The sequence below is a fragment of the Misgurnus anguillicaudatus genome, chromosome 21 (assembly GCF_027580225.2).
Source record: "Misgurnus anguillicaudatus chromosome 21, ASM2758022v2, whole genome shotgun sequence".
NCBI lineage: Eukaryota > Metazoa > Chordata > Actinopteri > Cypriniformes > Cobitidae > Misgurnus > Misgurnus anguillicaudatus.
The window spans coordinates 10,854,464-10,871,020 of NC_073357.2; the positions used below are offsets into that span (position 1 = coordinate 10,854,464).

At 38.1% G+C, this 16,557-nt stretch overlaps 1 protein-coding gene across 1 annotated transcript; it reads right to left on the bottom strand.

Moving 5' to 3' along the window:
- Positions 1–229: 229 nt before the first annotated feature.
- On the bottom strand, positions 230–11,797 carry LOC129433116 (uncharacterized). The gene is made up of 3 exons (XM_073858809.1): positions 11,407–11,797; positions 11,047–11,364; positions 230–6,463 (listed from the first exon to the last, which is right to left on the bottom strand). The coding sequence occupies exons 1-3, from the start codon at positions 11,795–11,797 to the stop codon at positions 1,224–1,226; spliced, it is 5,949 nt and encodes a 1,982-aa protein (XP_073714910.1). The 3' UTR covers positions 230–1,223.
- Positions 11,798–16,557: the final 4,760 nt, after the last annotated feature.

Sequence of the window (16,557 nt, forward strand, 5' to 3'; positions counted from 1 at the left end):
GATGTACTGTATATCAATGAAATCACTTTAATTCACAGATCAATCACAGTTGTGGCAACAGATTGCAACTATATATATTTTCAGAGGAAAACATGGGAGAGCAATTATGTTGTAACCTTAAACAGCTCGTTGTAACCTTAAATAGCCCTTTTTACCCAATGGCCCACTTTAGCAGACATCAGACTATTACTTTTTTATCTACTTTGTGCATCACCTCTGTATCAACCAGTTAATGGTATTATTTATTTATTCATGCTAATAAAAAACACAAGGAAATATCTGGACAACTTGAACTAAAACAAGGCTAAAATCCAAAGCCACTTTCAAAATCTACCAAACAATAATAATTATAGTAAACTTTATTTTATAAAGCGCCTCTAAAAGCAGCATCTACTGTACACTCTAAAAACAAACTGTGTTAATTAGCACAAAGTGGTTCACTGGCTCGTAATCATAGGGGAACCATTTTAAGTGCTTTATAGCACCTATGCAGCACCTGTGTAGAACCATATTTGATGCTATATCACCCACGGATGGTTCTTTATGGGCGCTGTATAGGTGCAATATAGCACTAAAAATGGTTCCATTACGATATCGAGTTTTTAGTGCTATTTAGCACTAAATTGTTTTAATGTGCGTTCACACCAGTCGTGATAGAGGCGGCAAAAAACGCACTATTCACACGTCGTTGAACGCTTGAACATTTTGAGTTTACTCGCTTCATTGGGTGAAATTCTACTCATTCAAGACATTCACACGGAAATTCGTGTCATGGGCTTTTGAGACTCCGCACGCTCCCTGTAATCAGGTGACTACTAGAGCAAGCTCCTTATTGGATAACGCAGCGCTAATATCCACCCAAGGTCAGATTTCATGTTCCACGCGAATTGAGCATTGTCACGTGAAACCGCGCAAGTTGAACGCATTCCACACCATTTGCACAACGCCGCAGATTGCCTATTCGTGTCTTTGCATTGACTTAACATGTAAATCACTCGCGCTTGCCGCCTCTTTTGCGTCTGGTGTGAATGCCACATTAGAGTGTACACAAAGAGGTAATACAAAAATAAAAATAAAACATTTACAAAACATGCTACTTTTAAAAAGCATTTTTAAGCTTTAAAAATATCATAGGTCTGAGCTTCCCTAGCATATTGCAAAGACCATATCAGAAATTAAATATTCACAGACAGATCGGCTCAGATTTAATTTTTCAAACTCTTTTAGTCCATTTTGTAGTATTGTCCATTTTTTCCTGCCAACATCTCCCCAACTTTCTCCAGCAACTTTACAATGTGAGATTCCTGGTGTCTGTTATCAAGCAGGTAGCATCTGTTATCACACTTTCTTACCAGCCACTCCAAGTCCCCATTTCTCTTTACATGCTGCTGGCAACTTTCACCTAATGTCTCGCCCCAAGTAAACAGAACAATAGTATGTCCCCATGCCCCCTCTCCTAAAACTGACATGGTATGTTCCAGTGCACGCCTGTACTGACCAGTAAAGGATACATAAGCGGGTATTAACAAGATGAAGGCATGTGGTCCTGGCTGACACAGGGGCACACTTTCAAAGATATGTTTTTCAAACGTGCCTTGACGATCATTTCCAGATCGCCATTTCAGTCCTTGAGGAGCCACCATAGTAAGTTTCCTGCCGGATATCTCTCCTCTCCAAGAATCACCTCCATCTGTTTCAGGCCCAAGTAAGATGTGTATCGCTGTGTGATGTGAAGACCATGTGTCTCCTAAAAGCATTAGTCTTAGCTCAGACACAGGACAGTCAATGCCTTTGGTTAGTTGATAACTGGTGCTTGAAGATTCAAAGTCGTCTTCACCAGAACAGTCACTAAGCTCTTTCTTTTTATTTTTTTGCTTGTCCTTCAGTGTTCCATTGCCATTCCAGCTCTTTACCAATATGTTGTTAGCATTTTCCAAGTGGATTTGCTGTTCACCCTCTCCTTGTCTTCTAATGGCTTCACTACTTGTGTCTTTTGCATCTCCATCAACATCCTGGTGTAATCTATAAATATGATCTTCTTTTTCCTGTTTCACATTCAATTCAGTGCAGTTTGTCCATCTTTGATACCCAGAGAAAGGCTTTTTGTGCATCAGTTTGAGCTCTGTGTTATATAAATATTTCTCCCACTTTTCAAGTTCCTCTCGCTGCTTTTTCAGATGGTCTGCCTCATTACTTAAGTCCCTAGTTTTGAGCTCCAGTTGGTTTTTACTTTCCTCTACTTCTTTTTCTTTTCGTTCTAGTGTTTTTTTTAGGACTTCTAGCGTTTGTGTTTTTCTTTCAAAATCACTTGCTTTTTCCTTTAGATCTAGTTCTCGGTTCTGCAGGAATTGCTCTTTTTCAGTTATGTCATCATGTCTGATAGTGAGCTCAGTTTTCAGGTGGCACAATTTTATTTCTTTGATATCTAAACAGTGTTGTTTGTCTTTCAAACTATCCTGCTGTTCCTTAAGACTCTGTAGCATGTTTTTATTCAGTTGTCTCTCGCTTTGCAGCTGTTCTTCCTTGTTTTGCATAACTTCCTGTCTTTTGTCCAAATGGATTTCTTTGGTTTTCAGTTTGTGCTCTCTTTGGCAAAGTGCTTCTTCACCTTTTATCAGCTCTTGCTCCCTACTTGCTAATTCCTCCTTAATGCTCTTAAGTAACTTCTCTCGCTGTTCCACATCTTGATTTTGCGCTGTAAGCATTTTGTGTTTTAGTGCAACGTCCTGCTCTCTTTGAACAAGCTCTTGCTCTTTTTTTTGCAATCCATTTATTTTTTGCAGCAGCTCATGTTCCTTATTACTCAGCTCAGCTTGCAATTTCTCAATGTCATGTTTGTTGTTTTCAACTTCCTGTGAGCTGTTTGAGAACTCCTGGATCTTTACTTCCCACAGCTGGTTTGCATCGATTAGCTGACGCTCTTGTTTTTTAAGTTCATTTTCTTTCATTTCCAAATTTACTTTGAGCAACTCCAAAGATTTTTCTTCTTCTTTAAGCCTGTGTTGTTCTTTTACAAAAATCCTCTCGGTTTCCGAAAGTTCATGTTCTCTCATTTCCAGCTGTTGCCTCAGGTTTTCCAAATGTTTCTCGTGTTTTTCAGTCTGATCTTTCATTTCCTTTTGATTGGTCTCTAGTTTTTTCCAGGCTGTTTCTAGCTCTGCTTTTTCACATTTTATCTGTTGCTCTTTTACTTCTAACTTTTCCTCCCTGTCTGTAAGCTCATAGTGTCTTTTCTCAACCTCCTTTTTAATATCTTCCAGATCTGCTGCCATATGTTTATAGCTCAGACACTCATTTTCCAGTTTTTCCTCCTTGTCCCTAATTATGTACGTTCTTTTGTCCAAATCCTGCTTTTCGTCCATAAGCTCATTTTCTTTCCTATTAATTGCATCCTTTCTTTTTACCAGGTCTTGTTTGTTTTGTTCTAGTTCCTTCAAACGGTCCTCCAAGTTGTCTTCTCTTTTTTTGACCTCCTGCTCTCTTCTGTGAAGTTCCTCTTCTCTCCCCAGTGCTTGAATGTCTTGTTCTTTTTGTTCCATTGATTTATTCTCATAATATACTTTCATCTCATTTATTTCCTTCTCTTTCTGTTTTTCCTTCTTATAAAGTTCTTCCAGCACCTGTTTTAACTCATCCATTTCTTGTTCTAGCCCTTTCATTTGTTGGAGAGACAGGTCATCTTTGGTCTTCTGTGTCTCATACTGGCTAATCATCTCTTTGATCTCATCTTCTCTTCTATTCTCTGCCTCTCTCTGAGCTTGTAAAGCGTTCTCATAGCTTTCACACTTAGACGTCAGCTCTTGACATTTTTTCTCCAGTTCTGTGATGGTGTTTTGTAGAATGTTGTTTCTTTCTTGGTCTTCTTTGTTCTGCTGTTTTAGCTCCTCCATGTTTCTTTCAGTGTCTGTGTGTTGTTGTTTTAACTGGTTGATTATGTTCTCTGTATTCTCAATTGCCAGTCTGCCATTTTCCTCAATCTGATTCTTGATTCTTTCCAGTTCCTCTTCCATCAATTTGTTCTTTCTTTTGTAGGCCTCAATCTTTACTTCCGACTCTTCCTCTAAATGTTGTAATTTAGCAGCATACTCTTCTGCATTCACTTTTAACTTTTCAATAGCTTTCTGTTTTTCTTGAATATTTTCATGCAGTGTGTTCATCTCTCTGCCCTTCTCCAGATCTCTGTGTCTTAATTTGTCTATTTCATCATCTTTTACTTGAATTTCATCCTGTAGATGTTTTAGTTTAGCTGCACATTCTTCTGTATTTGCCCTGAGAATGTCTTTTACTGTTTCTATGTCTCTTTGTTTTTCATTTATGTTTTGTCTCATTATGTCAATCTCCTTCTTCTTCTCCAGGTCTGTTTGTCCTAATTTGGTAATTTCCTGTTCTTTTGTTATCAACTGTTCCTCTAAATGCTTTAGTTGACTTGCACTTTCTTCAATATTTTTCTGAATGATGTCTTTCAAGTTGTCTATGTCACTCTGTTTGTCGAACATATTTTGCCTAAGTGTATCAATTTCTCTGTCCTTTTCCATTTGACTTTGAATTAATTTGTGTATTTCGGCTTCTTTAATCTTAAATTCTTCATGTAATTGTTTGAGTTTAGATGAACATTCTTCATTATTATCCTGGACAATTTCTTTCAGTTTTTCTATGGCTTTTTGTTTCTCATCAATGTTTTGTCTCAATGTCTCTATTTCTTTGTCTTTTTCCAGATGTCTTTGTTTCATTGTGTTTATTTCCTCTTCTTTTTTCTGTAGTTTTTCTTGTGTTGCAACATTTCGATGCAGCTCCTCTTCTTTCTCTTTTTTTGTGTGCTCTTGCTCCTGCCGTATAGCAGCTATTTCTTCATCTTTCCCTACAAGTTTATTTTGCAGTGTGTTGTATTTCTCTGTGACGTTTCCATGCATTTCTCTCTCTGCTTGTGTCATTTTTACTTGCTCTTGGTAAGACATCTGTAGCTGTTCCATCTCTTTTGTCATCATTTTTATCACTTCTCTTAGTTTGTCAATGTCTTTCTCTCTATTTTTATCCATTTCCCTCCATAATTCACATTGTTCTCTTTCCCTGCTCTCTGTCTTTAATGCCATCTCCCGAATTTCTATGAGACTACTTTCTATTTTTTTGTCCTTTTCTTTCAGTTTGCTCTCCATCTCTTGCTGTTTTTGTGTGGACTCTTCTTGATACCTATGGTAGGCATCTATTTCCTTTTGAGTCTCTTCAGCTTTTCTGCTCAACGTATCGTTCCTGTTTTCTGCATCTACCAGTTTGTTTCTTAATTCATTTACCTCAGTCTGGTAAACACGTTCAAATTCTGACTCTTTCTCTTTTCTTTCTTGCTCTTTCACAACACACATGCGCTCTAGTTCTAGCAGTTTAATTTGAAGATCATCCACCTTCTCTTTAAGTTCTTCCCTCTCTAAATCTCGTTCTTCTAAACTCATTTCCAGTCTCTCTTTTTCTTTATGTTTTTGATTGAGAGCCGCCATGACTCTGCTTATTTCTGTGGTGAGCTCTTGTATCTCTCTCTCCCTGTCTTCTGTTAACCATGCCATCTTCTCCTCAAGTTCACCCATTACGCTTTTTCTGTCATCTTCGCCCCTATAAGGCATCTCTTCCCTCTCTGTCTTTCCAGGGGACTGTACTTTGTCTTTTTTGCGTCTTTCAAAAAACCATCGAATACTCCTGACTTCTCTCTCCTTCATCTTTTTCAGTTCTTCCTCCTGCCGTTGAAGCTTCTCTGTAAGCTCTTTAACCTTCAGCTGGAATTTCTCATTCTTTTGTCTTCCTAACTCTTGAATCTCATGTACTAGTGGCAAGAAGGCCTCACACCGATTTCCTGCTACCATTTTTTCAATCTTCTCAAGAAGTCCAGTTATCTGTGTTGTGGGATTTTGACCTTGCAAACAAGATGTGCTGCTGATGACATGGAACCTGTTTGAACATTTTTCCATCAACCAGTGAAGATCCTTGCCTCCTCCTTGGATGTGCTGCTCAATAGTTACTCCCTGACGTAGTTGGTCACCTCTTGTGAAAAGAAGAAGTGTATGTCTCCAAACAGTCTCTCCCAGAAGCTCAAGGTGCTCCCGGACTGCTGGAGCTTTGACAATAGCATCCACTCTTAATGCCAGAAGAAAGGCATGAGGTCCTGGAGGACAAAGCGTCACACTCAATCCAATCTCGCGCTTTACTCTCTCTGGAGTTGTTCCCTCTGGTCCACCCTCCCATCCGGGCACATCCACCACAGTGACCAGTCTATGAGAGACCTCTGCCTGCTGTCTTGAGCATTCCTCTGTGGCCTCTCCACTTTGAAAGTATCTCGGCCCACCGAGAATGGCATTCCCAGCAGAGCTTTTTCCGGTCTCCCTCTCTCCCACCAAAATCAGTCTCAGCTCTGGAAAACGCCGTGAACCCCTGGAGAAAAGATTCTTCTCATCCAGATCTTCAACTTGAGGACTGTCATCTAACAAAGAAACAATGCAAAGCTATATTAAGATGTTATTTATAAATAAAGATTTTGTTTCCTATAGACATCATTGTTAGGATATAATTTATATTAAGATCCTTAAAAAAATCATAATATTTTGGCAGTATGTATAAGGCAGGGGGCACGATTTTTAAAAAACACTTTGGGAAAGGTAGTCTGGCCGAATACCAAAACACACTTGTAGCCAATCAGCAGTAAGGGGCATGTCTACTAACCGACATTGGTTACATATGTGTGGGGCTGGTCTATCAAAAGAAGGTCCAGATTCTATTGGGGTAGGGGCGTGTTTGTTTAAGTGATTTCAAATATTGTTCATTCATGTATGATTGTATATCCATTTTTTAAAGACAAGAAAATTGTCAGTAATAGAAAACCAATAAGAAATGTAACAAATTATGACCAATTGTCCAAATAATTATAATATAACAAGCATACAAATAAACAGTGCTTTTTATGTTTTTCAGGTTGGCCTGTAGAAACATAATCAAATTCTGTATAATCTTATTCTGTATAGTTGAAACTAAGTATAGATTAAACCTTTTTGCAGTTATAAAAGTCAAGACAAATGATTTTTTATTGGCCATTGTTTGATTAACATTAAAAAGCGTATGTTAGCACACTTTCACTTTGAGAGGAAGTAGGATCCAATAGGATACTATGTGTTTAATTTCTCAACTGCTTACATTAAACTTTAGACATATACGGATAATTACTTTTTTTTAGATAGCTTTTTGTTTAAGCACAAGATAACTTGATCTTTGCTTGCTGTCTGAAGCATTAAAGGGGACCTATGGTCTGATTCACAAGTTTACATTTCTTACATGTTAATGATATGCAAAAGGTACATACAAAGTAAACAATGACGCGAGGACTACAACAAACACACGGATTGTAGGCAACAGTTTACTTCCTGGGATTGGGGATGTAGAAAGACCGACATTATCATAATTCCTCCTACTTCAGACTCAGCCTGTAACTCCTGTTAGCACTAGGGTTGCCACCCATGTCTGATAAAAAACCTGGACATATCGATGACCCGGCCAATTGGTTTGCTCACAAGCCCCCCCACCCCCATAGCATAATATTTCTATAGGCCTATGCAATTATTGGCAACACTTTACAATTCTCTTTTTTTTCAATTCTTATTTGTTAACATTAGTTAATGTATTAACTAACATGAACTAACCGTGAGCAGTACATTTGTTACTGTATTTGTTAATCTTTGATAAGGTTAGTAAATAAAAATACAGCTGTTCATGGTTTATTCATGTTAGTTCACAGTGCATTAACTAATGTTAACAAGATTTAAATAAATGTATTATTAACATTAACAAAGATAAAAAATTGCTTTATGCTATAAGTGCAGTTTATTATTAGTTCAAGTGTTAACTAATGAACCTTATTGTAAAGTGTTACCCAATTATTTGTACATTATGTTAAAATATGTAAATCAGGTTTACAATTTATTAAAGCTGCTTATACTATTTATGTAAACTGTTTTTATTTATATTCCATTGCAACTTTAAACAGGTCTAAATAGCAACTAGCATGCACATAAAATTAAACTTGTTGAACTCACCTCAACATGTATTTTACAATCATTTAACCCGCCATGGGAAAAGCTGAAGTCACTGTTACAAACTCTACACCATGCAAGATTTTAACTCTTTTAAGACAGGGATACACTTTCGTGTAGTCTGGTGTAAAATGTGTCTTATATTTTCGCTTTTGGAGCACTCTCCCTCTGCCATGGCGCTCCTGTTTCTAGATACACTGATTAGTTTGGTTCGGGAGAAGAGATAAAAGCCCGCCCACACTGACAATTGATTGGTTGATGTCCTGAAACAGGCCAATCAGGATGCTCTCTGTCTTACATGCGCTAAATGAGGCAAACACAGACACAAGGTCTCCCTCTCTGCCGTGTGCGCGCTAAATTTCATATTAACATAGCTTTTCGAAAACCGGGACATTCAGTGTCCCGGGAGAGTTGATACATTTCCCGGGACAGGTTATCAAAAAGAAGGACAATCCCGGTAAAACCGGGACAGGTGGCAACCCTAGTTAGCACTGCATTGTAATCAAACAAGGAGCATCACACTTCCGGTATTCAGGCCAATCACAATGTACAGATTAGCTGGCCAATCAGGGACACAGTGCTTTTCAAATCAATGAGTTTTGTACAAATCCGTGCATTTCAGGAGTCTGGAGCAACAAAAATGTACGGTATGTGGAAAATAATGTGTTTTTTAACCATAAACCACACAAACACATTGTATTATACCAAATACACAAAACATGATTGTTTTTTAGCAATGAAATAGGTGCCCTTTAAGAACCCACGGGGTCAAATTTGTTCGCTGTTAATTGCTGCCACCCAAAATGAACAAACAAAAAGAATAGTCAAATTTAGGGTGCGTCTCATTTCTCTGTCTTACCCCTACCCCTCGGTTTTGCGCGTTCATGTGAGGCAAGTGGCGTCTCAATTCTCATTTTGATCAAGGGCTAGGGCCAAGGCGTTTGGATACATAGCTCTTGAAACAAAGTGTGATAAGGACCACACTTGAAAGAGAGGGGTAAACATTAACGTAGGAATTTCTCAGGAGAGCCGGCATCAAGTAGCCTAGAAATCTAGACGCACCCTAGCGGCCGCAAAATATATTTGCTGCCAGGGTTTAGTCTAGGCACTCACAATACACTTAACAGCTCCAAAAACCAAAATTTGGTCAGGCCAATCACATCGTGTGTAGCGTCTGTGGGGCGGGCTTAACATGATGACGACAGAGCTGCCTGCGACAGCTCCTACTTGAAACAAAGAATGGCTGCTGCTGTTGGCGAACAGCTTTCTTTTGAAGCGGCTTTGGCCGCGACTCTGGAGGACTTAGACTTATGTTTTTCTTTGAGAGAAGAGCAAATAACCCTACTGAAGTCCTTTTTAAGCAAGAAAGATGTGTTTGGAGTTTTGCCGACTGGTTACGGTAAAAGTTTAATATACCAATTAGCTCCACTGGTGGGGAAACGCAGGGGACTCATACGTCACCTTCTTCGTTGCTCTGATTGGTCATAGCGCTATCCTAGTGCGTACAGAGGCATTTTGAGGGACAACCTTATATCCTGCCCCTTGCATTGAGCCGTTTGTGTGAAGAGTTGCCAGACCTTACATCTTGATGTAGGTCTGGCTAACCAGGCTAGGCATCAAGATGTTTTATGGCTAAACGTCAAACTGTGAAGGAGTCGCACAAATGAAAGTAACGTTATTTTCAGCAGTTTAATTGATATTATATTATGACACTCATGTTTTATGATACTTTTAATAAAATGTTCAAGCAGTTATAATTGTAATATTTTTGTTTTGAATCGCTAGTTAAGCCGCTAGCTAGCAGCTAAGTTATGCGCTATTTGTTGAGCTCAGCTCAGGCAATCAATACCACAACCTGAGACGACAGCATCTTCTTTGTTTATGTCAACGCTTGTCTGTTGATATAGCAGCCAGTTAGCGAAGGTTAAAAAAGGGAAGGTGATGCAAACGGTAATCGAGTGGTGTCTCATTTTTTAGAGGAACGATCTGTCTTAACCCTTCCCCTTCACTCGGTTTCAAGGGGCAAGGGGAAGACGAAGACAAAGGGGAAGGGTTAAGACAGAAAAATTATATTGGCCCTTAACTTCAAAAGCCCAGAGTGCCACTACTGACCCCTGCATAAAGACACCTAGTGGATGAATATTAAACTCACAAGTGTCAGAGTGATAGTAAAAAGATGGCTTACCACATGCTGTTTTGTTGAGCTGGAAAACTACCCAAACATAAACGTCTTCTAAGCAAACCAGCGGTTGGTAAAATTTTATATTTTTGTTAATCTAATTAAGCTGCAAAATGCCTAGAAGTATTTGAAGCTCAAACAGACACGTGTGCATAAAAGATGCTTTGCTCAGTTGTGATTGGGTAAATGCTACTTCACTCAAATCTAAGTAACAAACAAAAAAACATGGAAGGCCATTTGAAAAGTGCGGAGGACATGCCCCTACGTGATCTATGCCCATGCTAATATGAACTTTAGGAGCAAATATAAACTCTTTCGGAACAAAGCTGAAATTTTTATAAATAGTACATTCCCAGTGATGGCTGGGCTACATATTTTTGCAGAATAAGGCCTGACTTATAACACACGCCAATCAAAAAGAAAGAAAAACAGCAAGTGCTGAAAAAATTACTGGCTTCATCCTATAGTAAAACAATGATCTGAACACTACTAAACACAAAAAAAAATGTAAAAAATGTTTTTTTTTGAATGGCTAAGCATCATTACAGAAGACATTCAACATTTGCATGTTGTGTCCGATTTCAAACAGTCATTGGACAAAGATATGCAACAATGATTAGGACAAAAAATAAATATGCAAATGAGTCAACAAAAATATCTGTGCTTTGTCCCAACTTTTTTAGGGTGCATTGAGTGTTTTTACATATTAAAACCAAAATTACTGAAAATACCCCATAATAAAACCTGAGAAGGTGCTTAAAGCTATGAAGTACAGGACAATAAAAAAGTTTGAAATCAACTTACTTGTCAACACTGATCTGATGGTTCCTCTCTGAGTCTGCGCCTCCATCAGCCTCTGTTTCTTCCTTCTCTCTCGTGCCCTCCTTTTGCTATCACCCTCCAGTTCCAGATGAAGAAGGTCTATCTCAAAATGTCTCCCACCTCTCTCTTCAACTAGTTTGTCCATCTTCCTCATTAGTTCCTTCAACTGAGTTCCATCATCAATACGCCTTTTATTTTCCAGAACATGGAATCTGTTTCCACACCTTTGCAGAAGACTTTGGAAGGCCTTGCCTCCATTTTTAATTCTCTCCTCAATGGGAACTGAGCCCAGTTCGTCCCCTCATGTGAACAACACAAATGTGTGATCCCACACTGTCTTGCCCAAAAGTTCCAGGTACTCTTCAATCTGTTTATGATAGTCTGCTGTCACTGAAGTACAAGATCGGACCACTAAAAGGATAGCGTGAGGTCCAGGTGGACACAAAGATATGCTTCGCATTGTTTCTCTTCTTACCCATCCAGGAGTGCCGTTCACTGGATAATACCATTCCCAGCCAGGCGTGTCCACAACTGTAACGCGTTTTCCAGCTACTTCGGCACGTCTCTTTACACACTCCTCAGTTGGTTTTCCTGTCTCAAACCCTCCTGGCAGGCCTAAAATAGTATTGCCTGCAGAGCTCTTTCCAGCACCTTTGCGGCCTAGTAAAACCAATCGTAGTTCAGGAAGAGATACAGGCTGGGGACTAAGACTTTGCCCAGTGGCTCTAACCATCTGATGTCTTCCATCTGTGACAGAAACATATTAATTGTTTTAATGTATGATGTCTATTTTAAATTTCTAAATTGTGTCCTATGCACAGAGTTGTTTTTATCGTTTTATCATCCCCAAACATACATCAAAATACTGTATGTGATCTTGTCTGGGAAATTCAGGCAAAATTTTAATCTAACTATGAGATTTGGAGCATTAAGGTTAGATTTTTACAGGTTTTTTACAATATGTAGGATGATTTTATTCAGAAAACTGTAAATAATAAAAATGTTTTACTTTGAAAGGCTTTTTACAGGCGGAGTCACATATACTCTCTATTGAGAGTGTTGTTTTTATAGAAAAGTCTGGTACAGTGACCCTCAAAAATATTTGGAAACGAATGCCACACTTACAAATGTGTAAATGTAACTGAATTGTGTAAAAAAGTCTAAACTACAAATGCTGTTTGATTTAAAATTATAATAATACAAATACAGTCCCATCCGACTTCCTTCTCAGCAAGCAAAAGCTGTTATTTCATCATCTGGGTTAACTATAGACTCAAGATAGTCTGGCTTTGAGATACTGTATGATATTCCATCATGTAAGCAATGACTACAGTAATTACAAGGTTTAATTTATTTATTTAATTAATTTCTGCCTTATGGTTAAATGTCTTAAATTTTGACTGACAGACATCTGGACTTTCAAACGCAAAATTGCTTGCTGAGTTATTCCCTGTTTTGTGAATATGAATTCAGTTGTCAAATAGTATGAATATGAACATTTAATTAATTTCTGCCTTATGGTTAAACGTCTTAAATTTTCACTGACAGACATCTGGACTGTGTTTGGATGGCTATTAGATGTCTTTCAAACGCAAAATTTCTTGCTGGGTTGTTTCCTGTTTTGTGATTGTGAATTCAGTTGTCAAATAGTATGAATATGAACATTGTGTATCATACACCAGCTGTTCTCATATTTAACTTTCATATCCAATCATATTCACTCCTATATCTGATCAATATTTTATCTCCATGCATTAATTTATTGTCAGTTAGCAATGTAATAAGCATGGTGATATAGGCAGTTGGTTATTTTTGTATTATTGACTGATTATCTTTTACATAAACCCTTCTGCATCGGTTGGCAAAGACTCGAAATGTGAAAAGTGACATTTGTTCTGAGAAAAGCCATATTATACACTATTGCCACTTTTGTTAACCAATGCATTTAAATACATACATTTTTAAGTTGTCACTGCAAGGAGTGCTTGGTCAAGCACAGTTTGCTATCATCCATCTGCTTTAAGATTTAGAATGATGTTTGCTTACCGGAGAAGAAAGGACTTCCTCTGTGTGTTTCCATCTTTGCCAGTTAATTTTCGGTACTACTTTATCCTTTCGTTATATTTTTAACAACATAATTTAACCCCACAGTAACTTCCACATATATCTGTTCACTTCCTCCTATTGCACGCAACAACGGTAGAGCAGAAAGCAATTCTGAAGGTGGAAGTTTGGTCACGTGACTAACCTGTGGTTTTCTGAAACTCACACAGGAAACACCATGGGTGCATGGGTATAGCGGAAATTTAGAAGGGAGCTCTGTGGTCAAAATGTTCATTTTATATAGGCACCAACACACATACCATCATATTGTTTCACATTATATAATTAAAGCTCAGTTGTCAAACAAAAACTTTTCTTTTTGTCAGATTAAATGTCTGATCAAAATAAAATGATGGCTTGTCAATTTCATTCCTGCTTCAGGTCAACATGGCCTGTCATTTACATTCTAATTCACTTTCATAATGCCATGTAGTTCAGAACATAAACTGGTGATCACTAGCAAATCAGCACCAAAACACAACATATGCTGGTCTTGCTGGTATGCTGTTTTTTCAGCAGGGTAGACGTGCGAATGAGGTGGAATCGCATTTACCGCGCCGCGAGACCTCCATATATGCACGTCAACCCATCTTCAAATTGAAATCACTCTCGCTTGACGCCTCTACCACGGCTGGTGTAAAAGCAGCATAAAAATAACATTCTTCATTTTATAAAAGGTATAAAGCATCATTAAAGGGTCTTGCCAGAATACATTTACACCTTAATGTGTGTTTGTAGTATGTATCATGGAAAAAGCTTTAAAGCAGGACTCATTAAACGTGCCAAAGACTGAATTGAAATATGTTAAATTGATACATAGAGGTATGTGGCTCTATTAAGTGCAAAAATTATCCAAGAGATGGTTTTACATGTCCATTCACAACTCTAGGATTTGCCTTTGAAATTGTCTATTATTACCTTATTTGAAAGGGTCATGACTAATAATGTTGAGCTCTACTTTGCTCTGTTTGGCTGTTTCTTATAACATTTCATTTCAGTAGCGCTGTGTGTGTGCAGAAAAACCTTACGTTTGAGCATGTATCAGACGAAGATAAGGAATTTAATGAACAATCAATTGTTTGGAAACTGTTAATGGACATTTCTGAGTGGTAAGTTTGTGTTTTTTATTATAGTATGGACCTGCAAAACGTAGCTGTTACATCAATAGTAGAATTTTAGCCTAAACACCAGCATATAGAATTATCTAGCATATAACACCAACTCAACAGTCACAGCTTTGTTTTAGGCATTGTTACAACATTGTACTTAATGTTGGGGGTGTACATCTTGGCTGTAAGGGTCATAATTTGTGTAATATTGAGATTTACCTGTTTCCAGCGGTCTTTTGCATGCACACGGTTTACATAAGGAAAAAACAATCCTGTTTAAGGCTCACAATATATCATTAGCATGTACAGAACTGTTAAGGGCTCATTATAGTCGTGCGTAGGTCCTACGGAGTAGCCGCGACGGCGTAGGTTCCGCGTCGGTTTTCATTTATACTTTTGCATTGTCGTCCACGTCGACGTGCAAACATCCGCGCAGGCCGCTGGTAGGCAGTAACCACGCGTGTAACCACAGTTGCAGCGCGAACGCCAAAGAAGAAGAAGCTTTGCAAGTTAAGCCACAAACGAAGAAGAAACAGCAACTTGTGTATAATTTGAGAAAACCAGCAATGATGGAAGTAAATAAACAGTGACTTTTGTTGCAGTTTGAGTTAAATCACTCCTCAACTTGGCGATTCTTTGTTTTCACCGTAGCAAATGGAAATACCTATGACACAGTTTTTTTTTTACCTGACGGGAGGGGTTCTGGTGGACCAATCACAGCGCTTGCGGTCCGCATAGAAATGATGCGCTGTTAAAAATTTTGCGAGGTGCGCGTCAGGCTGCGCAGAGCTACGGCGTAGAACCTACGCACGACTATAAATCGCCCTTTAGTATTTATTTATGTCTAGGTAAATACAGTTTAACATTCTACAGCACCTTTTACTTTTAGGGAGTCTGTTAGGCCAGACATAGAGGTTCAAGGTCCAAATAACCCTTTAGACCAGTTTTATACTGTAGGTTCTGCTATTTCCTATTAATTTTGTTACATAAAAAATAAATCAGTATTTAGAAAAGTGGCATAGGATAAGAAAAGCGTTTACTATAACAGTTTAAAATTATAGCAAAATTGCTCTTTGTTATTTGTTAGCATTAATCAAAACCTTGTGTGGTGATAATTCTTTTCCTTATGTGGTGATGTCAGTGATTAGAGGAAAGTTATTCAAAGGTTGAGAAAGTTATTTCTTTGCAATAACATCCATTGATAAACACTGATGATAATTCTGTGCACAAAAATCCCAAAACAGTCATAAAAAACAAATACAGCCACTAAAAGAAACTGCCAACCTTTATTCACATTTTGTTAACTTGCAGTGTAAATATTAACACAAAACTTTCACCCAGTTCTGGCAGAGCAAACCACGTTTTGGCAAACCTGTCACACGTTTATGTCAAGTTTTCTGATGACCACAGATGTTTCATGAAAAGCCCATTTATGAGCTGTGGACTGCCTACACCCTCTTTTCTAAAATAAAATGCAGTGTGACAAGAACTTGTATTATACCATGCATCAAAGTTCATGGTGAAAGAAAGTCTCCTATGTTTTCCAGAGCTGCTGTGCAATCTAAAGGTGAGCTCATGACTGTGACTCACATTCTCCCAAAGCACCTAAGGCTTTGAACAGCCTTTTCCTCTTAAAATAAATCCTATATAGGATCTCTTTAGCAATGACTAAAACTGCCCCGAAGACCCATACCAAAGTACAATAAAATCATAGCTACCAAATAATACATATGTTTGCTTCTCATGCTAATTTATTTTGTTTCAATGGGGTTGTGGGTTCAATCCCTGGGAACACACACAGTGTTTCCCCTAGGTATACAGCTTGGGGGGGGGGGGGTTGGTTGGGTATTTATATACAGGGGTTAAATTGTGATTTGTTATGTGGGAGATCGAGGTTTACTTCGAGGTGTAACATGTTTAATACTGATGACAGCAAAGCCACTGGTGTGTTTCAATGACATTCTGGACCTCTGATAGGATTTGATAAGTTTCAGCTTTAAATCTCTGTCAGAGGTTGACCCAAAATATTTTAAAAAGAGCTTCTGAACTTTAAATGATGCAAGTCTATGAGTTTAAAACCCTATATCCATTTGTTGCACATGTCATTATGCACAATTGATCAAACGTTGAAGGAATGACATAAATAATGACATAATTGAATAAACGTGCATAAAATCTCCTTCATGTTCTTGACACGTGTTATGTCATGATTATGAAGGTGTCACGTCAGTATTATGAACACCCATTCAAGTAAAGTGTTACCAAGGTTTTTAGTTATTTT